The sequence below is a fragment of the Trachemys scripta genome, chromosome 2 (assembly GCF_013100865.1).
Source record: "Trachemys scripta elegans isolate TJP31775 chromosome 2, CAS_Tse_1.0, whole genome shotgun sequence".
Classification (NCBI taxonomy): Eukaryota; Metazoa; Chordata; order Testudines; family Emydidae; genus Trachemys; species Trachemys scripta.
In genome coordinates, this window is record NC_048299.1 from 146552533 (window position 1) to 146576071 (window position 23539).

General features: G+C 47.8%; 1 protein-coding gene across 4 annotated transcripts in view; it reads left to right on the top strand.

Moving 5' to 3' along the window:
* SLC23A2 (solute carrier family 23 member 2) overlaps positions 1 to 23539 on the top strand; it is a 128746-nt gene that overhangs the window by 43932 nt on the left and 61275 nt on the right. For all 4 annotated transcript variants that reach the window (XM_034761790.1, XM_034761788.1, XM_034761789.1 and 1 more), the window contains one exon: positions 7674 to 7951. In XM_034761790.1, coding sequence (XP_034617681.1) covers positions 7847 to 7951 — 105 coding nt within the window. In that variant the 5' untranslated portion in view covers positions 7674 to 7846. The remainder of the gene's footprint in view (positions 1 to 7673; positions 7952 to 23539) is intronic.

The following is a 23539-nucleotide window of genomic DNA, read 5'->3' on the forward strand; positions in this document are numbered from 1 at the left end:
AAGAAGCCACACCCCATTTCCCACTCCCCTGCCAGAACCGGTGTACCATTCATAGGCCATGCCCTTCCAAACATAATCTCGAAGGGACTGAGCCCTAACCTGCCCTTAGGGAGAGCGCGAATGCAGAGCAGAACAAGGGGCAAAGCATCAGGCCACTTAAGGGAAGCCTCTTGGCAAACCTTTGAGAGGTGCCGCTTAAGTGTCTGATTTGTACGCTCCACTACCCCACTGGCCTGCGGTCGCTATGGCGTGTGAAGCTTCCAGGGGATCTGTAGGGCATCTGATATCTTTTGAATGACTTGGGATGTGAAGTGTGTTCCGTTGTCAGATTCCATCCACTGGGGGAGCAATTTGAGCCTTACTCTGTGCTACTCGATATCCTCGAAGTCCAACAAAGTTCAGGAGGCTCACAGTGGCTTTAAGGCAAGAGGTTAGACCCACTGCAGCAATTAACAAGTCATCCACATATTGCAGGAGGAGGACTTTATCCTTGTTGTCCCACTCCTCCAAGTCTCTAGCCAGGGCCTGGCTGAAAAGGGTGGGGGAATTTTTAAATCCCTGGGCCAGCACTGTCCAGCAAAGCTGCTTTCTTACCCTCCTTTTGTCCTCCCATTCGAAGGAGAAAATCTCCTGAGACTGGAGGTCAACCGGAATCGTGAAGAAAGCATCCTTTAAATCCAGGACTGAAAAATGGGTGTACTGCCCCCCTATAGAGGCCAACAATGTATACGCGTTTGGAACAAGGGGGTGTAGAGTCTTAACCCGCTCATTAACCGCCCTCAGGTCCTGGACCAGCCGGTATGTGCCATTGTGCTTTTGTACAGGCAAGATAGGAGTGTTCCAAGCTGACTGGCATTCTCGAAGTACCCCGCACTTTAGGAACTGGTCTATAGTTTCCTGCAATCCCTCTCTGGCTTCCCTTTTGATCGGATACTGCTTAATTTGCACTGGACCTTTTCCTGGCAAGAGCTGAACAGTAATAGGAGTATGATGGGCTGCCTTTCCTGGGATCCCTGATGCCCATACCAGAGGAAAAACCCGCTTCTCCCATTGACTCCACTCTGGGGCTTGCATGGCTGAGGGCTCAATTGCAAGAGTCATTATCCAGGCATTCTCTGGGGGTAAGGTGAGGCTTATTTCATCTTGAGTGAAATGCAGGGTGGCACCTAAGCGACAAAGCAGATCCCGTCCTAATAGTGGTGTTGGACAATCGGGGAGGTAAACCAGTCTGTGAGATAGAGTTCTGTTTCCCAAAGCACATTCCGCTGGGACATATACTGGGCACTTAGTTCCTTTCCCTGTGGCTCCCACCACAGTGAGGGAATCTGCCACAGGCAGCCGAAGGGGTTGGTTTACAGCAGTTCGTGCAGCTCCAGAGTCTATTAAAAAGGCTATGTCTGAATCTCCCGCATTTTTACTCGGGGTTCCGGGGTCAGGATAGTCCGTCTCCCCTGACGCCCCTATTCTTGATCCTCCGCTGCCATCATAGGGGTACCTTCCCTTTCGGGGCACTCATTTTTCCAATGTCCCTCCTTTCGGCATATGGCACACTGGTTGCGACCCAGACGCCTTTCCTGTGAGCCAGGGCGCCCACGCCCACGTCCTCTCATTCCCTGGCCCCTTCCACCTTCCTGAAATCTTCCCCTGCCATCAGCCTGTACTGCTGCAACCATCATTTTCACTTGCCTCTTTTCCTTTTCTCCCTCCCTAAGGCTGTAAGCCCTGTTTGCAGTTTCCAAAATCTGTGCCATTGTCATGCCCATCAAATCCTCCTTTTTCTGCAGTTTCCTTTTAATATCAGGGGCAGCACGGTTGGTAAAGATACCCTTTATAATTGCCTCAGTAGCCTGATCATCAGGGTTTGCATTAGTAGTTTGCCTGATAGTATCCCGAATACGCTGCAGAAAAGCAACCGGACTCTCTTTTGGCTCCTGTACTAGCTCATACGGCTTAGCCCAATTATGTCGGACAGCTGAGTGTCGGAGACCATGTAATAGGAGCTCCTTGTATACAGTGAGACAGGTGAGATCTGCCGGCACGTTGGGATTCCACCGGGGGTCTGCTGTAGGGACCTGAACTGCAGCAACAGGAACGTTTGCTGCGTTTGCCTCATGTCTAAGCTGTGCCTCCTCTCGTGCCTTAGACACAACCTGATTACGCTCCACCTCAGACAGCAGGGTCCGCATAAGGACATTACAGTCGTCCCAGTCAGGCTTATGGCTAGCCAGACACCCTTCAAAGACCGAGATAAACTTGCTTGGATTCGTAGAGAATTCCCCTGCCTGTGCCTTAAAAGCTGCTAGGTCCACTGGGTTAAAAGGCACATGGGTATAGACCTGCATTGTAGTGGCTGGGCGATTTTCTGTTCCAGTACGGGCTATCCGAGTCTCAGTAATCAATGGATAGAATCCCACCGAGGGGGCAATCTCTGGGACCTGAGGCACCCTATCTTTATATGGTGGGGGTGTTGGAGCCGAAGGGGACACCGACTCTGCCATTACAACCGGGGGAGGGTTCTGAGGACAAACAATAGTTACTACCGAACCTGTCGGAGTCAAATTACACTTTTGCAAAAGATCTGATCTATCTCTTAACAACATAAACAACTGTACATACATATGTTCATTCCATTTACCCGTACGCTGACAAAACAAAAGCAATTGAAGGATCGTATTATAATTAAGTGATCCCTCCGGTGGCCACCTTTCCTTGTCCTCTAGCTGATATTGAGGCCAGTCTACTGTACAGAACCTTTTTAATTTACTTTTAATCAACGGATCCGATCCAAACACTTTCCAGTTCACCAGAATGCATTCTAAGGGCGTACACCTTGCCCTGCCTGCAGTACTCTGTCCCTGCCCCATACTCTAGGGAGACACTGGACGTCCCCAGGTCAAAACAGGTAAAGTCCCCACTGGACTGTTCCTACCTTATCCAAGGGTCCGGTTCTGCACCGTCGCCCACAGCTGTTTCTCCACTAATCAAGCGCGTTGCACCGTTGTGCCCTCCGGGATCGACCAAATCACGTCTCTGCCGAGGCCCCCGATGAAGTCACCGGTGCGCGCTGGGCGTTGGTCGTTGTCGTAATCCGTCGGCCGCCAGGAGGGATCCGGGCAAGGCCAAATTTCAGCCTCGAGCCCACCCAGGGACGCCAAGACTGTTGCCGGCACAGGGGCCCGAGGACAGCAACAGTGGGGTTCGTTGCCCGGAGTGGTTCACGCCAATAAACATACTGGGGTGGAGAAACAATCAAAGTTTATTTGAGATCTCAAAGTGGTGCAAGGAGACAAGCAAGTCTCAAATCAAGCACACCAGCAAAAACAGTTTCTCTCTTCTTTATACATTTTACAACTAAGCCCCCCCTCTCTCCCCCTCTCTACCACCCCCCCCCTCTCTACCGAAGGCATGTTTATACATTTAAGCAACTAAATCATTCTAGGGCTATAAATCTGGCTTGTTAGTAACTTCTCCCTAAACAGTTATTTGGTCCTGTTTACCCTTAGTTTATTACCCCTTCCCCAGCTAGAAGCATGCAAACCTCATCATTATTATTTGGTACCTAGTATGAGCAAGGTCGTAATTGCTAACTGGCTATTTACACATTCCAATTCCTGTCCTTGGTTGTTGAGGTCGATTAGAGTTAAACATGGAAGCACAGAGTTTAAACACGGAAGAACTCTGGCTCAGGCAGGCCTAGTAACCCCAACAAAAGGAGTTAAGATACTGGCTGGGCCATCAATTGGTGGGAGAATTTACCTTCCAGGCTCTATCCAAGGTAGGGTGCTTTATGCTTCCCAAAGCTGGAAAAGGTACGTGTACACTTCAATAAAAGATGAGTGGCACCACCTCGACTAGCTCAGGTCTGCTGGCTTGGGGTGCTTGCCAAATTTGAAGTGTAGACGTTAGGGCTGGAGCCTGGGCCCTGAGACTCTGCAAAGCTGGAGGAACTCAGAGCCTGGGCTCTAACCCATCCCTAATGTCTACACTGCTGTTTTTAGCCCCACAGTCCAAGCCTCATGAACCCTTGTCAGCTGACTGAGACTTGATGCTATGAGCTTTTTATCACAGTGTAGACACACCCTATTATATCAAAAGATCCTAACTGGTTAAAGATTAACCCTGGCAGGAAGGGAAAGGGCAAGTGATCAGCGAGGCTGACCAGGGTATGTTAGCATAAAAACTCTGACATATTGGCGATATCTGTCTACCCAAGCTACATTCATATATTGATATAGATATATATGACATACCCTTGTTAGCATTGCCAAATATAACAATATAGTGGAGATGTGGCGACATAGGCTTCAGAGCGGACGGTATAAGCCTGCCTGGAAATCTGGGCACCTATAAGGCATTGCTTAAGCCAGCACTGCTGCATCTACACTGCTATTTTTAGCAATGCTGCAGTGGGTAAAGGACAGTATGGCCTTATAAATGCTTATGTTGCTTTAGTGATTAGAACTAATCTAACTTTTTGGACTGAAAACATTTCCTATCAAAATGTGCTCCATGAACTGTTTGCGACTTCCTTTTCTAGAGATGGTCAGTAGCCAATATAAATTGAGAGTTTGATTCGCCAGTCCTCATTTGCTCTTCAGTTGCCTATAATGCAACACTGAGCATATGGCTGCATATATTTGTTGACTAATAACTAGACATAAAGGGTGAAACCTATCTACATTACTATTAGGCAAGGGGGTTTGGGGATTTCCTCCAGTGCTCCCCACTCCCATTCTCCATCTAGTATATTGTAGTTTAAATAAATTACCAAAATAATTGAAACCAGAGTGATTATATTGCATTATTTTGACAAATAAAATTTGCAGAATTTTAAAATATTGTGTGCAGAATTTTTAATTTTTGGTGCAGAAGTTTTAATTTTTTGACACAGAATTCCCCCAGGAGTACCAGTTTAGACTGGTATAATTTATTACCCTTTCTCTTCCTGTACAGGAATAAACTATACTGGTCTTTAGTTAAAGTGACATACTGTGTGTGTAGACAAAACCTTAGTCACTCTCACTGTTTCCCCTTGTAAATAACTTTTTTGCACAGAAGAACAGCAATCTCTATCCCAATTTTGTTTGTTTTGTACTTCTGTGGATTTAAAAAAAAAATTCCATAACCACACCATGTCTCTTTTTCTCGTCTTCATGTTCTCTTCTATTTTTGTGCCATCCAGACACCGTGAACATCTCCAGTAGGTTTTGCACTAACATTTGCCACATTATTTTTGGAGCTGTCAACAGTGATAAAGGTATACAAATTAGAAGCAAACTAGTTACTTTCCATCTCTGGCAGGTCATATTTTTCAAGTGGAAATGTGAGCATCTGGTGGGGGTTGAAAGGTTTTGTTTACAAAAGGGTGTTCCAAACACTGAGCACTTGGGCTGGCTCTCCTTTTTTGGTTTTTGGTTTTTAATTTAAAGGACCAACTACAACAATGAGTTGCCAGTATCCTCTTAACATATACTTGAAAATTACTGGCTCTTATTAGTTAAGCCTTTGAGTTAAGAATACTACTTTTGAGGCCATTTCACTTTTCTGCTAGGAGTGCTTCACTTGCATTTCAATGCTCAAATAGCACTTTTTTGTATCTGTGTTTGTTTTTTGGCTCTCTAAATGTTAAATTATTTTTAAAACTAAATTGTTCGTCAACCAGAGTAACCAGAATCGACTAGCAAATGGAGAATTCTTAAACTGGAACAAATTCTTAAATATTGAGGTATTGTGTAATTATTCCAAACATAGCCCCAACTCTGCCATCTGCAGAACAGGTCACGCATCAAGTGTCATTATTACTGCAATTGCATCAGACATTAAACTCCTGGCATTTTGCTAGACAACCTTTAGGAAAGAGAATAAACAGTCACTACTTTGTTGGGATTTGTTATTTGGCTGTGCTAAGATTTGTTTCTCGTGACTTCTTTTTGAATGTTCATTCACTGCCTTTCCATCTCAGGGATTTAGTTGAAAATGTCACTGACTTTAGAGCACATGCCAGTGTATCATGGGTTTCTCTTCTGTTTCAATTTTGTGGCTACTTTCACAGAAATTTCCCTTGATTATTGTGGGTGGTTTTTTGGGGGTTTTTTTTTTTTTGTTTTTGTTTTTTTTTTTGGTGGGGAGTATTTTTCTCCTTCCTCTTTCTGACTTTGTGATCTGTCACATTCTTTCTCTGTGGTTTAGTGTTTTTTCATCTTGCCTGTAACTAATTTTTATTTACAGGTGTCTGATGATAAAATATCACAAAATACATTAAATGATGTCAAAACAGGACTCATCTGGCCCGGGAACTTAGTGATGATGTTCTGCAATGCCAGTTGGGGAACTGGGGTTAAATATTCAGGCTGTGTTTTCACTCTTGGGGATGTCAAGTTTTGGATTGTTGCAGAGTTGGGATGTTTGTCTGAGTAGGGAACATAGGGGAAGTACATTGCAGCGGTCGGTTTGGCAGATTAAAAGGAGACAGATTAATTACAAAAGATTTTTCTTTTAATGTCCCCATTCCAAAGTGAGTAAGGGAACAAATATGTTATGCAATGTTATGTAAAATTCATATTCAATTCTATCGAGACCCTAAACCAATCACTTTTGCATCCTTGAACTTCTGTGTTCTCCTCCAAACTTTTGAACTAAGTTTCTATAACCAGCAATGGGCTCCAATATCATCCTCAATCTTAGGTTAAAATGAAGTTTCTATAGTGGAGGAATGTCCTTCATGTTGTGAAGTTTCAGCTTACTGTGCTAAGCTAAATGTGTGTTTTTTCTATTTTAAAATGGCAGCATGGCGTTACCTTGAAAGATCAGGTTTACCCATATATAGGTGATAGGTCCATAGCATTTACTTCTTGAAGAAGCGTAACCGCCAGGAACACATAATAGCTAATTGCATCACCCTACTTCCACATCCTAAAGGATGGGATTTTTCTGGTTGCAGAAAGTTTTTTACAAATGGTCCTAATCCATCTAAATTAGTGGAATTAAAAAAAACAACAGAAAAAAAAATACAAGTCTCCAGTACTTTGAAGCTGGTGAGAATAACTTTTTCAAGATACGAGGCACATCTCTCCTCTTGGGAAACAGCTGTTCAGCATGAGAGAATAATCAAAGAAACCCATCCCAAGGGAAACCTCTCTTGCTCAAACATTCAAGATAAAGTAGATGGATATTATAGTAAATTATAAAATCATAAGCAGATGTGTGTGTATATGTAGGCTAGTGTAACATGTAAAACATTGTTCACATTGGGTTTTCATGTAATAGTATACAGAATGCTGCAAATGGTGTTTGTAAATCAATGATTCTCCAGATTTTGGGGAAAGGGGTGAGCAAACCAATAAGTGGCTTTGATTTGTATCCTAAATTGGGAGAAAATAAAAATCTATATTTTTTTTGGCAGAGCATGTGGATGAGAACCTAAACTTTTAGCAGGCAGTATGTTAGAGAGCTAAAATTGAGGTTGCTTTCCTTCAGGGTTTTATGGGAAACCTGGATCATTGTAATGTTCCATATGGGATGTTAGATAAAGCGGTACTGCACTCACAATGGTTGTGGCTGTTACTGAATTTTATAAAAAAAATTACTCCTTTTTTTTTGGTTTTATAAAGTATTACAAATATGCTTTGTCATTGTGAAAAAATATTTAATTAGTTTCACTTCTTTATTTCTAGGTGCCATCAAAGCTAACGGTACTTCCAGGACCTAATGCTTGAACTTGACTACTAGGTGCCGTTCTTACTTCTGGGGGTGCTGCTGTCTGTAAACTGCCCTGTTCCTCTCCACCTTCCCATCTCATAAAATTCAATTTAGCTACTGTGTGACAGTCCTCGGCATTCTGGAAACCATGGGGATTGGCAAGAACACTGCTTCTAAATCAGTGGAGACTGGAAGCTCAACAGAGGGCAAATATGAAGATGAATCTAAGCATCCTGCCTTCTTCACTTTACCTGTAAGTAAAATATTCAAGAATGTTCTTTCTTAAATAATATGTAAAAGGTTTTTGTATTATTCAGTTATGAGGGTTTATGTTGGCTTAAGCATAGTGTCCAGATACGCAATTAAGCTTTTTATATATAGAAATTTTGAGTGGCATTGCATTATGAAGAGACTTTTACTAGATCAATGAGTTAAATTCTTGACTCCTCAATGTCTATTGTGATATAGCTCTCTAACACATGTCTTAAGATGTGTCTCTTGGTAAGCATACACCTACTCATCCTTTTTTGGGGAAGAATCTTGTCTTAAAATTGTCTGGCTAAATTACATCTATTGAGAGGAAATTCAGGATGTAATTTGTCTGGAAATAATTTTATTAAAGTAGGGAAAGTAGTTCCATATTATGAGTAGTTGCAATGAATGTGTTTTGTTCGGAAAAACAAATACTAACAATGTGTGTGGTGACGGCATTGCTAAGATGAAAATATTTTTTATTTTAACTGAGGTGAAAGTAAATGACACTGAATTATTTCACAGTACCATGGTTCATTTCATGCTGAAGGATTGTGCCATAGATACAAAACCATTTTGAAGTAAGTTATGTTAGTAGCTTTTGCGGAAGCATAACTATGCTAGCTGCAACCATGTTTAAATGTTTTTAATAGGTGAGTTTTAGCACCGAACCTCCATAACTGTGCTGTATCTGCTTAATGTCTGCATCTTATAGACTTAACACAGTTGTAGATATCACAGTTTTGCTACATTGTGGACAGGATCACAGTGGTTTTTGTTGATGTTAGTTCTCTGTTGACTGTCTAGATCAGTGTTCTTCAAACTTTATATTGGTGACCCCTTTGACACAGCAAGCCTCTGAATGTGCCCCTCCCCCCTTTATAAAATGAAGGGGAGGATTTAATTTAGTGGTGGCTCGGGGCTGTCAGCCCCATGGAGCTGATGGCTCATGATCCCCATGTAACCACCTTGTGAGCCCGTAAGGGGTCGTGACCCCCAGTTTGAGAACCCCTGGTCTAGAATGTCGTCTTCAGTTCCTCAACTCCATTGGATGTCAGTGTTTTAACATAATGAGCTTGAAATCAAGAAAACTTTGCCACTTGACTAATGCTGCTGCATTACCATTTGGTTCTCTTGCCCCATCAAGAGAACTGGGGTTTCCAGTAGAAACATTAGTGAATTTAAGGTGTCTTTCCCCATCAGATCTATAATCTTGCTCTTCTGCATTTCACATTAAAAAATATTTCTGGTTGCTTTTCCACAAGTTTGTTGCTTTTCTGGTTACTTCTATTAAGATGTGACAGAAATGTGGTGGGTAAACTTGGAATTATTTATCCAATCTCCACACAGTTTATCAGATTTTTGGTTTCAGGAGGAAGGGAGAGATCTTATTGATCTTATCCTCCATGAGCTAATGTTTAGTCACTGTTTGCTTCTGATATAACTGTCCACACGGTCATTGGTCTCACATCTCCAAAAATTCTGATTAGATTAAATCTACCGTGTCCTCGTATCTCTCCACAGCTAACAAAACAGAGAAGCAGGATGCTGAGTGTGGTGACATTAAGAGTAGAAGGCTGAAGCTTGGGTAGGACGTTCCCTCTAATTAGCCTTCATTTTGAATCATGTGACATTGGCCTGCTTTTGCAAATGTTTGACCTCTGAAATATCAGTGCTAGGGGCTGTTTATTTATAAAGGCATCGATTCTTGGGAGCAGCATTAACAGAGCCCTGAGAAGAGTCAGCTATCTGGTGGTCCTTGTGACCCTCTACAAAGATTATGATATGAAAGGTGCAAATATTATTTTCATGAAGATGCAGGTTAGACATGAATCCCTGTGTTTGTGGACCAACCAAATATTTTTTTCTCTTGACCATTCCCATATTATGTACGTGTGTGTGTGTATATTTGTATATGTGTGTATATATATATAATGTGTGTGTGGAGAGGCAGCCTATGTGGGAATAGTGCTAAACAATCCCACTATGTGGTTAAGGCAACCTATCAGTGATAACCTCACAAAATATACATTTGGGATGAATAGGAGCGGGATGTTGGGGGCAGAGTGAGAGAATATCTGTTTTTTTTGTGTGTGCTGTAGGTTTTCTCAGAGTTGAGAGAAAAATAAAAAAACAACAGCAGTAGGCTCCATTGATACTCGTGTAATGTCGACGACCTGTTGTCGGCTGGGATCAAACTTGGGACCCCTGAAGCTTAGTGTGTGAGCCTCTACTGCATGAGCTAAAAGCCGCATGCCTCTTAACCAAGGCTGTAGCAGGCTCATCAATCTCTACATGGTTTAGGTGCACTAGAGGGGGACAGAGCACCACACCAAGCAGGCATGGGTTACACTTGTTTGATTCTTTCTCAACCCGGTTAAGTTTCTGCGTCTCCCCCGCCTTTCCTTGTCCTTTCTTCGCTTTGGCCAAATTCTACTCCCACTGAAGTCGTAACTCTCTCGCTTAATTGGTAACAGGATTGGGTCCTCCCTTAGCAGATTTCATAAATCAACTGATGCAAGTTTACCTGGCCAAAGAGCTCCATCTGATTCACTTCAGTTTATTGCATACTATTTATATCAGGAGACAGTGCTATATAATTTTTCACTTACTGGTTCGTTGTCTTCTCACTTCGTTAAATGACTCTGTACTGTGAGATTCTTCTTCGAGTGATTGTTCACGTCCATTACACATTAGGTGTGCGCGCGCCGCGTGCACGGACGTCGGAAACTTTTTCCCTTAGCGGCTCCCGTCGGGCCGGCGGGGCCCCCACCTTCCCGCCAGAGCGGCGCCCCGCTCCAGGGTATATATATCCCTGCCGACCCGACCCCTCCAGTTCCTTCTTACCGTCCGTGGCGGCGTTGGAACAACTCTGTCTCTCGTCTGAGAGTGTCCCTTAGCACATTAGAGTTATCTAGCAGTTATCAGTTAGTTGTGTAGTGTTTAACCAGTAGTTAACAGCTCATTAGAGTACTTAAAGTTCCTGCTGGGGTTGTTTGTTCAGCCCCGGCACCGGCCCCGGGCGGTGGGGTATGCCACACGCCCAGGGGTTTAAGGCCTGTGCCACGTGCCGCAGGCCTATGCCTTTGAGCGACCCCCACGCTTCGTGTCTTCGTTGCCTGGGGGAGGCTCACCAGAAGGAGCGCTGCAAAATCTGCAAGGCCTTTAAGCCCAGAACTAAAAAAGAGAGGGACTTTCGCCTTAAGCAGCTGCTCATGGAGACGGCGTTACAGCCCTCCACTTCGACGGCACCGTCTGCCTCCGTGCGGAGCGCCCCGGCTTCGGTGCGGGAACCGGCGCCGGCGGGTCACCCGAAGACCGCAGCACCGACCCAGCGGGGAAGTGCACGACGCCGATCGTCTTCGCCGGCAAAAGTGAAGGGCCAACCTAAGGCCCGAGGTCGCTCCCCGCACAAGAAGGCGGCACCGGTAAAGACCTCGAGTGCCCCTAAGGCCGACACGGCCTCATCACCGACCCCGGTAGTGGCTCCGGCGCCGAAGGGCCCGTCGAGCCCCGGGATGAGCGCGTCGAGCGAGGATGCAGGGCTGGAGGAACTGGTGGAACAGCCCTCCACTCCGGACACGTTTGAGGCAGCTAAGGACCTCATTGCCTTGTCCGTCGAGGCCCCGGCACGCGCTGAAGGCGCCCCGCCTATGCTGCCGCGCAGAGGCAAGCCGGCGATGGTGCGCCCACCACGGTCGCCATCTCGGCACCGTTCCAGGGACCGGTCCCGGTCGAGCTCCGCCTCGGTGGACTCCCGGTTGCCCTCGGCGCAAGAAGCACTGCAGCAGTCGGGCTTCAACAAACGGCCGGCACCGACTCAGCAACCGAGCACGAGTCGGCACCGCGAAGCATCGGCGGCTCGTTACCCGAGGCCGACCAGCCGTAGCCGTTCCCGGTCCCGCGATCACCGGTACCGTTCCAGGTCCAGGTCGACGAGGCGCCATTCCAGGTCCGGGTCGCGGAGGCGCTACTCCCCAAGACCGGACCGGCACCGTCCCACGGCCCCACCGTGGCCTTCCAGGTCACCGTCCGTGGTCTCGGGGACTGACTCAGACCGATACGGCGGCTATGCCCGTATGTCACAAGCCAGCAGGGACTACGGTCAGTCACAATGGGGCCAGCCGAGCCAATGGCCATTCTGGACACCCTGGGCCTACCACCAACAAGAGCCCCCATCGGGAGCCTCGAGATCCGGGCCATCCCGGTACCGATCCCGCTCCCCGCGGCACCGTCCGCCATCGTATAGGGAGGCAACGGTCTCTAGACCACCGGAGCGGGAAGGAGTGGACTCGGCACCGAGTACGGTACCGTCCCAATCCCACGCGGCGGGTCAGGCCGCAGAGGAGCAATTGGCTGATGCCGGATTGCAGGACAATGAGGATGGGCAGAAGGCCCCGACCTCTTCCTCCTCGCCAGATGAGGCGGTAGCGGGCACACTGGTGTCCGGCCCTCCCCCGATTGACCATCGGGCACACCAAGACCTGCTTCGCCGGGTAGCCCTCAATCTGGGATTGCAAGCGGAGGAGACCATAGAGCAGGACGACCCCATGGTCGATATCCTGAGCCCAGAGGGCCCCTCCAGAGTCGCTCTCCCGATTATACGGACAGTACAGTCCAACTATAAGACGGTGTGGCAAACACCGGCCTCCAGTGCGCCAACTGCAAGGGGAGTGGAGAGGAAATACTTCGCCCCATCTAGAGGGTTTGACTTCCTCTTTCTACATCCGTCCCCCTGTTCGCTGGTGGTCTCGGCGGTCAACGAAAGGGAGCGACATGGCCAGCAAGCTCCTGCCCCCAAGGGCAAGGAAGCTAAGAGATTGGACCTATTCGGGAGGAAAGTCTATTCATCGGGGGGCCTGCAACTGAGGATCGCCAATCAGCAGGCGATTCTAAACAGGCATAATTTTAACTCTTGGGCATCAGTCGCCAAGTTCAAGGACTCCCTCCCACCAGACGCGCATCCGGAGTTCACGGCCCTGGTGGACGAGGGAATGGCAGTGGCCAAGACCTCCTTACAGGCCGCACTGGACTCAGCCGACGCTGCGGCTAGAACAATCGCGTCGGGAGTCGTGATGAGGCGTTTGGCGTGGTTGCAGGCTTCAGGTCTCCCGCCGGAGGTGCAGACCACGCTGCAGGACCTCCCGTTTGAAGGTTCGGGCTTGTTTTCCGACCAGACGGACGCCAGGCTGCATAGCCTTAAGGACTCACGAGCGACCCTTAAGTCGTTGGGTATGCACACGCCGGTAACGCAGCGTAAGCCCTTCAAACCCCAGCCGCCGCAAAGGCATTACCACCCTCGGCCCCGACACGAGCCTTACCGCCGTCGAGGCAGGGATAACAGGCGGAGACGTAACAATACGCCTAACCAGGGCCAGAATCACGGCCAGGACAAGCCGCAGCCGGGAAATAAACCAGGCTTTTGAAGCTACGCCCGAGGACAGCGTACCACTTCATATACCGGATCCTCCTTTGGGTTTCAAGGACCGTCTGTCCCAATTCTACCGGGCCTGGTCGCGCATAACATCGGACCGCTGGGTCCTGCGCACAGTGAAGGCGGGCTATACCCTCCAGTTTTCCTCGCCCCCTCCCTACCATCCCCCTTCCCCGTCCCTCTTCAGGGACCCTTCTCACGAGCAACTCCTCATACAGGAGGTACAGACCCTTCTCGCTGCAGGAGCAGTAGAAGAGGTCCCTCTGGACCTAAGGGGAAAAGGATTCTATTCCAGATACTTCCTGATCCCCAAGGCGAAAGGAGGCCTCCGTCCTATCTTGGACCTGCGCGATCTAAACAGGTTTCTGATCAAAGCGCGCTTCCGTATGGTCTCCCTTGGAACTATTATCCCATCCCTGGATCCGGGGGATTGGTATGCTGCCCTCGATATGAAAGATGCCTATTTTCACATCGCAATCAATCCGGCCCACAGGCGTTTTCTGCGCTTCGTCGTCGGACAGCGCCATTTCCAATTTACTGTCCTGCCCTTCGGCCTGGCGTCAGCTCCACGGGTGTTTACAAAGTGCATGTCCGTGGTAGCAGCCTTCCTTCGAAAAAGAAGGATGCGTGTGTTCCCGTACCTGGACGATTGGCTACTCGCGGGCAGGTCGGAGGCCGAGGTCCGATCTCATGTGACGCTGGCCTTGCAGACGTTCGACAAGCTCGGCCTCCGGGTCAACGTGCCGAAATCCACGTTAGTCCCCACACAAAGGCTGGACTTCATAGGTGCTACCCTGGACTCGGTAACCGCGCGAGCGAGTTTACCAGAGGCACGGTTCATGTCAATTCACGGGGCCGTAAGCTCGGTCCAAAAATTTCCCACGACAACGGCAAGGTGTTGCATGCAGCTTCTGGGGCATATGGCAGCCTGCACGCACGTGGTCAGACATGCCCGGCTGAGACTCCGGCCTTTACAGTTGTGGTTCGCCCACACGCATCGCCCCAACAGAGACCCATTGGATCAAGTAGTCACGATCCCGAACCAGGTGCTCAGCTCACTACGCTGGTGGCTCGATCGCCAGCAGGTATGCGAAGGGATTCCCTTTGCTGCCCCACAACCCACTCTGACGTTAGTGACAGACGCATCAGACATGGGCTGGGGGGCGCACCTGGGGGAACTGCAGACCCAAGGGCTGTGGTCCGGAAAGGACAAGCTGCTTCACATCAATCTGAAGGAGCTAAGAGCGGTTCGCCTCGCCTGCCAGACCTTCCACGCCTTCCTAAAAGGTCACAGCGTGGCAGTCCTGACGGACAACACTACCGCCATGTTCTATATAAACAAGCAGGGCGGGTCCCGGTCTTCTCCCCTCTGTCGCGAGGCACTCCAATTATGGAACTTCTGTATAGCCCATGCGATACACCTCATCGCGACGTATCTTCCGGGAATTCAGAACGGCTTAGCAGACCGCCTCAGCCGATCCTATCAAATGCACGAATGGACACTGAGAGGAGACGTCCTGCATTCGATCTTCCGGAAGTGGGGGTTTCCCCGGGTGGATCTATTCGCCACCAGGGACAACAGCCAATGCCCTCAGTTCTGCTCGTTCCAGAACCTCAGCCCGGGATCATTAGCGGATGCTTTCATGATCCCATGGGGAGGGAGCCTAAAATATGCCTTCCCTCCATTTCCACTTATACACAAGGTTCTTCTCAAGACCTGCAGGGACAGGGCAACGATCATACTTATTGCCCCAGCCTGGCCTCGCCAGCATTGGTTCACGTCCCTGCTGGAACTGTCCGTAGCCGATCCAATCACCCTTCCCCTCCATCGCGACCTAGTCACGCAAGACAAAGGTCGCCTACTCCACCCGAACCTGTCTTCGCTTCATCTCACGGCATGGTATCTCTCTGGCTGAACGATGCAGAACACAGGTGCTCTCACCAGGTTCAGCAAATCCTCCTTAATAGTAGGAAGCCCTCTACAAGGGCAACATACCTGGCGAAGTGGAAAAGGTTCTCCCACTGGTGTGAGCCTCAACGCATACAGCCTTTGCAGGCCTCGGTTCCATCCATCTTGGACTATTTACTGCACCTCAAGAATCAAGGGCTTGCGCCCGCCTCTATTAGAGTTCACTTAGCCGCTATTTCGGCTTTCCATCCGGGAGAGTTGGGAGTGTCAGTATTCTCCAACCCCACAGTGGCCCGATTCCTCAAGGGGCTAGAAAGGGTGTTTCCCTACTCACGCCCGCCGGTTCCGACGTGGTCTCTGAACCTAGTCCTAAATAGACTCATGAGTCCTCCCTTTGAGCCCCTGGCCACTTGCTCCCTCACGCACCTCTCGTGGAAGGTGGCGTTTCTCGTGGCCATCACGTCGGCCAGAAGGGTATCAGAATTGAGGGCCCTCTCATCGGAACCACCCTATACGGTGTTCCATAAAGATAAGGTGCAACTTAGGCCGCACCCCAAATTCCTCCCAAAGGTGGTGTCACAGTTTCACATGGGGCAAGACATTTGCCTCCCGGTGTTTTTCCCAAAACCCCATACGGATCCTCACCACCGCAGCCTACATACCCTGGATGTCCGAAGGGCGTTGGCATTTTACCTGGAGCGGACCAGGTCGTTCCGCAGAACACCCCAGCTGTTCATTGCGATTGCGGAACGTATGAAAGGCTTGCCTATCTCGACACAGCGCTTGTCGGCATGGATTGTGCATTGCATACACACTTGTTATGAGCTCGCCAATGTTCCGGCCCCGGTTATCCGGGCCCATTCGACTAGAGCCCAAGCGTCCTCAATGGCCTACTTGGCGCAGGTCCCGATCCAGGAGATCTGTAAGGCAGCCACCTGGTCGTCCATACACACGTTCACAGCCCATTACGCGATCCATCATCAGACCAGAGAGGACGCGATGGTTGGCCGGGCTGTGTTACAGTCAGTTGTACCTTGACTCCTACCCACCTCCAATGGTAAGCTTGGGAATCACCTAATGTGTAATGGACGTGAACAATCACTCGAAGAAGAAAGAACGGTTACTTACCTTCTGTAACTGTTGTTCTTCGAGATGTGTTGTTCACGTCCATTACACTTCCCACCCTCCTTCCCCTCTGTCGGAGTCTCCGGCAAGAAGGAACCGGAGGGGTCGGGTCGGCAGGGATATATATACCCTGGAGCGGGGCGCCGCTCTGGCGGGAAGGTGGGGGCCCCGCCGGCCCGACGGGAGCCGCTAAGGGAAAAAGTTTCCGACGTCCGTGCACGCGGCGCGCGCACACCTAATGTGTAATGGACGTGAACAACACATCTCGAAGAACAACAGTTACAGAAGGTAAGTAACCGTTCTTTCTTCAAAGAACATTTGTAGCAAAGTAAAACGTCAGAAATCGGATTTGTTAAATATGTGCTTTGCACTTAATGGATTATAATAGAAAAAGTAATCAAATTTAACTGCAAATGGACAATTGACTACTTTTCCTCACAGAGATTTAGGAAGCAATAACTGGCATACTTTTTCAGAGTTGTTGAAGTAGAGACTTTGGGGATTTGATGTTGCATGCAGTTTCCTCACTATTCAGCATGCACCTGTTCAAAGTAAATCACCCCTGCTAATATCAGTATTCTATTTCCAAACCTGGATATCCAAATATGATTTAGCAGCATTTACATCTCCACTAAACTTCCATCTAAATGGTACTTTACTTGATTTGCCTCTTCTGAAAGGGAAAAACAAACCTAATACAGTGGAGTGGCACCTCTTAAAGGAATACACTTCTCACCATATAGGTCTGGCTGCTGACTTTTGTCTGGGTCCTGGGTTTTAAATACATTTGAAATCCAGTTATAATTTGAAGAAATTCTGTAAGTAAGAATATGTAATCAGACTTAAACAAATCTATCCCCTATGACAATTCAAATAAAAAGAAAACTTAGCCTGAAGTCATAGGTGCCCAAAGAATGCTGTTAGAATTCTAACTGAAAATTTAATACCAATAAATGATGTGTAAGAGGCAGTAGCTAGTGACACTCATGAGCACACTAAAGATTAGCTTTGAACCTGGATAACTTTCATATTGTAACAGTTGTGACAGACCCAGATCAGTGGGGTACAGGAGTCTGGTAGAGGGCAAATATACTGGTCACTGGATGAGTAGATTTCTGTTCCCTGAGTGACCAGAGCAGGGGCTGCACTAGAGTAATCAGGAACCTGCTAGAACCAGTTAAGGCATGCAAGCTAATTAGGACACCTGGAGCCAGTTAAGAAGAAGCTGCTAGAATCAATTAAGGCAGGCTAATCAGGGCACCTGAGTTTTAAAAAGGAGCTCACTTCAGTTTGTGGTGCGAGTGTGAGGAGCTGGGAGCAAGAGGCGCAAGGAGCTGAGAGTGAGAGGGTGTGCTGCTGGAGGACTGAGGAGCACAAGCGTTATCCGTCACCAGGAGGAAGGTCCTGTGGTGAGAATAAGGAAGGTGTTTGGAGGAGGCCATGGGGAAGTAGCCCAGGGAGTTGTAGCTGTCATGCAGCTGTCTACAGTGCCTCCTGTACCCCAAACCTCCCAATTAACCTGGATTGTGGGTTCTCCCAGAGGGGAAGGTCTCTGGGCTGTTCCCCAACCCACATGGTGAATCTCTGAGGCAAGAAAATCCGCCAATAAGCGCAGGACCCACCAAGATAGAGGAGGAATTTTGTCACACTGGTGTCAGCAGTGGGATCTTGGGGTGCACAGCGCGGCAGAAGAAGGAGGGTGATTTAAACAAAAAACAAAACAAAAAAAAGGGAGAGGGTTTATTTTTTTTCACCACAATGGATGACATAGTGCAGGCACCTAATACAAGCTACGGCGGCCCAGCAGGAGGCTATCCATGTCCAGGCAGCCGCCCAACAGGAGGCAGTGCAGCTGCAGCAAGAGATTAATCGCCTGCTGATGGACCAGGCTGCTCAAGACCGAGCTATGTTGCGGGAACTGGTAAACCAGGTAAAGTCCCTTACAGAACTGAATCGCGGCCATGGTGGGACGTGGCTCATACAGGCCAGCCATTGGCTGCAGAAAATGACATGGGAGGATGATGTAGAGGCATACCTTCTGGCCTTTGAGAGAACAGCCCTACGGGAGGCCTGGCCTCGAGATCAGTGGTCTGGCATCCTTGCCCCATTCCTGTATGGGGAGGCCCAAAAGGCCTACCATGATCTGCCTGAAGAGGCTGTGGCAGATTACCCCCAGCTGAAAGCAGAGATCCTGGCCAGATCTGGGTTAACGACAGCAGTGCGGGCCCAGCAGTATCACGGTTGGCGGTACCGGGAAGACAAAACCCCGTGGTCCCAATTGTATGACCTTATCCATCTCACATGAAAGTGGTTGTAAACAGAGTCCCGGAGTCCGGAAGAGATACTAGCGGTTCTAGTCATCGACCGATACATGAGGGGACTACCACCAGACCTTCATGCCTGGGTAAGCCAGAACGAACCCTCCACTTATGACGAGGCTGTCGCCCTGGTAGAGAGGCGAAGGACAGAGAGGGAGCTGACCCGACCAGTTAAGGAAGAGGCACCCCGGGTTAAATTAGCAGCACCAAGCCCTAAAGTTCGGGTGACTGGGCCACCAGGAGGGCTCAGGTGGAAAAAGAGAGAGGCTGAAGGCCCATTAGAGGCCACAAAGAGTCGGAGCACTGAGGGAGAAGAGGATCAGCTGCATAGTCCCCGTCCCCACTTGAGGGCACCTTTATTACCCCTTCACATCATAGAGGTCTCCTTCGAGCGAATAGCCATGGACCTAGTGGGACTCCTGGAGAAGATGGCTCGGGGCCACCAATATATACTTGTTGTTTTGGACTATGCTACTTGCTACTCAGAAGCCATCCCCCTGCAGAACACGGCCTCTAAAACTATAGCCAAAGAGCTGGTGGGGATCTTTGCCCGAATGGGGCTACCGAAGGAGATATTAACCGACCAAGGAACCCCATTTATGTCGAAGCTAATGAAGGACCTCTGTACGCTACTCCATATACATACCCTGAGAACTTTGGTCTACTATCCGCAGACTGATGGGTTGGTACAAAGGTTTAACCGAACCCTCAAGGCTATGATAAGGAAGGTGGTAAGTCGGGATGGGAAGGATTGGGACACCCTACTACCCTACCTTATGTTCGCTATCTGGGAGGTACCACAGGCCTCAAGTGGGTTTTTCCCCTTCGAGTTATTATATGGGCATCACCCCCGTGGCATACTAGATGTCGCCAAAGAGATCTGGGAAGAGGAACCCAATGAGGGGAGAAGTATAATAGAGCATGTGAGGAGGGCTTTAAACTAGGTTCAACGGGGACAGGTGAGCAAAGCCCACAGGTAAGTGGGGTACATGGAGACTGGGGAGATGGGTCGGAAACGAGAGGGAGTGTGGGCTATATTGGCAGAGAGAAAGGAGGGTCAGGACAAAACTGGGAGGAAAGATCAAACCAGTATCTTAGATGCCTATATACAAATGCGAGAAGTATGGGGAATAAGCAGGAAGAACTGGAAGTGCTAATAAATAAATACAACTATGACATTGTTGGCATCACTGAAACTTGGTGGGATAATACACATGATTGGAATGTTGGTGTGGATGGGTACAGCTTGCTCAGGAAGGATAGACAGGGGAAAAAGGGAGGAGGTGTTGCCTTGTATATTAAAAATGTACACACTTGGACTGAGGTAGAGATGGACATAGGAGACGGAAGTGTTGAGAGTCTCTGGGTTAGGCTAAAAGGGGCAAAAAACAAGGGAGATGTCATGCTAGGAGTCTACTACAGGCCACCTAACCAGGTGGAAAAGGTGGATGAGGCTTTTTTCAAGCAACTAACAAAATCATCCAAAGCCCAAGATTTGGTGGTGATAGGGGACTTCAACTATCCGGATATATGTTGGGAAAATAACACAGCGGGGAACAGACTATCCAACAAATTCTTGGACTGCATTGGAGACAACTTTTTATTTCAGAAGGTTGAAAAAGCTACTGGGGGGAAGCTGTTCTAGACTTGATTTTAACAAATAGGGAGGAACTCGTTGAGAATTTGAAAGTAGAAGGCAGCCTGGGTGAAAGTGATCATGAAATCATAGAGTTTGCAATTCTAAGGAAGGGTAGAAGGGAGAACAGCAAAATAGAGACAATGGATTTCAGGAAGGCAGATTTTGGTAAGCTCAGAGAGCTGATAGGTAAGGTCCCATGGGAATCAAGACTGAGGGGAAAAACAACTGAGGAGAGTTGGCAGTTTTTCAAAGGGACACTATTAAGGGCCCAAAAGCAAGCTATTCCGCTGGTTAGGAAAGATAGAAAATGTGGCAAAAGACCACCTTGGCTTAACCACGAGATCTTGCATGATCTAAAAAATAAAAAGGAGTCATATAAAAAGTGGAAACTAGGACAGATTACAAAGGATGAATATAGGCAAACAACACAGGAATGCAGGGGCAAGATTAGAAAGGCAAAGGCACAAAATGAGCCCAAACTAGCTATGGGAATAAAAGGAAACAAGAAGACTTTTTATCAATACATTAGAAGCAAGAGGAAGACCAAAGACAGGGTAGGCCCACTGCTTAGTGAAGAGGGAGAAACAGTAACAGGAAACTTGGAAATGGCAGAGATGCTTAATGACTTCTTTGTTTCGGTCTTCACCGAGAAGTCTGAAGGAATGCCTAACGTAGTGAATGCTAATGGGAAGGGGGTAGGTTTAGTGGATAAAATAAAAAAAGAACAAGTTAAAAATCACTTAGAAAAGTTAGATGCCTGCAAGTCACCCGAGCCTGATGAAATGCATCTAGAATACTCAAGGAGCTAATAGAGGAGGTATCTGAGCCTCTAGCTATTATCTTTGGAAAGTCATGGGAGACGGGAGAGATTCCAGAAGACTGGAAAAGGGCAAATATAGTGCCCATCTATAAAAAGGGAAATAAAAACAACCCAGGAAACTACAGACCAGTTAGTTTAACTTCTGTGCCAGGGAAGATAATGGAGCAAGTAATTAAGGAAATCATCTGCAAACACTTGGAAGGTGGTAAGGTGATAGGGAACAGCCAGCATGGATTTGTGAAGAACAAATCATGTCAAACCAATCTGATAGCTTTCTTTGATAGGATAACGAGCCTTGTGGATAAGGGTGAAGCTGTGGATGTGGTATACCTAGACTTTAGTAAGGCATTTGATACGGTCTCGCATGATATTCTTATCGATAAACTAGGCAAATACAATTTAGATGGGGCTACTATAAGGTGGGTGCATAACTGGCTGGATAATCGTACTCAGAGAGTTGTTATTAATGGTTCCCAATCCTGCTGGAAAGCTGTAACGAGTGGGGTACCGTAGGGGTCTGTTTTGGGGCCGGCTCTGTTCAATATCTTCATCAACGACTTAGATATTGGCATAGAAAGTACGCTTATTAAGTTTGCGGATGATACCAAACTGGGAGGGATTGCAACTGCTTTGGAGGACAGGGTCATAATTCAAAATGATCTGGACAAATTGGAGAAATGGTCTGAGTTAAACAGGATGAAGTTTAACAAAGACAAATGCAAAGTGCTCCACTTAGGAAGGAACAATCAGTATCACACATACAGAATGGGAAGAGACTGTCTAGGAAGGAGTACGGCAGAAAGGGATCTAGGGGTTATAGTGGACCACAAGCTAAATATGAGTCAACAGTGTGATGCTGTTGCAAAAAAAGCAAACATGATCCTTGGATGTATTAACAGGTGTGTTGTGAGCAAGACACGAGAAGTCATTCTTCTGCTCTACTCTGCTCTGGTTAGGCTTCAGCTGGAGTATTGTATCCAGTTCTGGGCGCCGCATTTTAAAAAAGATGTGGAGAAATTGGAAAGGGTCCAGAGAAGAGCAACAAGAATGATTAAAGGTCTTGAGAACATGACCTATGAAGGAAGGCTGAAAGAATTGGGTTTGTTTAGTTTGGAAAAGAGAAGACTGAGAGGGGACATGATAGCAGTTTTCAGGTATCTAAAAGGGTGTCATAAGGAGGAGGGAGAAAACTTGTTCACCTTAGCCTCTAAGGATAGAACCAGAAGCAATGGGTTTAAACTGCAGCAAGGGAGGTCTAGGTTGGACATTAGGAAAAAGTTCCTAACTGTCAGGGTGGTTAAACACTGGAATAAATTGCCTAGGGAGGTTGTGGAATCTCCATCTCTGGAGATATTTAATAGTAGGTTAGATAAATGTCTATCAGGGATGGTCTAGACAGTATTTGGTCCTGCCATGCGGGCAGGGGACTGGACTCGATGACCTCTCGAGGTCCCTTCCAGTCCTAGAATCTATAAATCTATGAATGTAATGCAGATGCGAGACCGGATACCCCGGGTTACCTCTATTGTACAGGAACGTTTGGAGAAGGCACCGGAGGCCCAGCAAACCCATTGCAATCACCAGGCAAAAGTGCGACAGTTCCAACTAGGGGATCGGGTTATGCTGTTGGTACCCACGGCAGAAAGCAAGCTTCTGGCCCAATGGCAGGGGCCCTATGAGGTGGTTGAACCCATGGGGGAAGTAACCTACAAGGTGCGGCAGCCAGGATGCAGAAAACAAGAATAGATTTATCACGTTAACCTTCTGAAACCCTGGCATGCACAAGAGGCATGCACAATGGTCCAAAAAGACCTAACCCAGGAAAACAAGCCTTCCAAACAGGTGAGAGTGTCTCCCGATTTAACACCAGACCAGAAGGATGAGGTATCTGAGATGATCTTCCGGAACCAAGATGTGTTCTCGACAAAACCGGGTTGAACAACCGAGACATATCACCACATCGTCACGAACCCTGGGGCCAGAGTAACAATGAGGCCCTATCAGGTGCCAGAGGCAAAAAGGAAGGAAATAAAAGCAGAAGTAAAAAAAATGCTGGAGTTGGGGATCATTGAAGAATCCCACAGTCAGCGGTCCAGCCCAATTGTGCTGGTGCCCAAACATGATGGCACCACAAGATTTTGCAACGACTTCCGGCGACTAAACGAAGTATCCCAGTTCGACGGGTACCCCATACCTCGCATAGATGAACTAGTGGACCGTCTGGGTAATGCCCGTACTTGACTACCCTAGACTTGACAAAGGGGTACTGGCAGATTGCCCTTGCAGAAGACACAAAGGAAAAGACTGCATTCTCTATACCAGAGGGTCTTTTTCAATATACTGT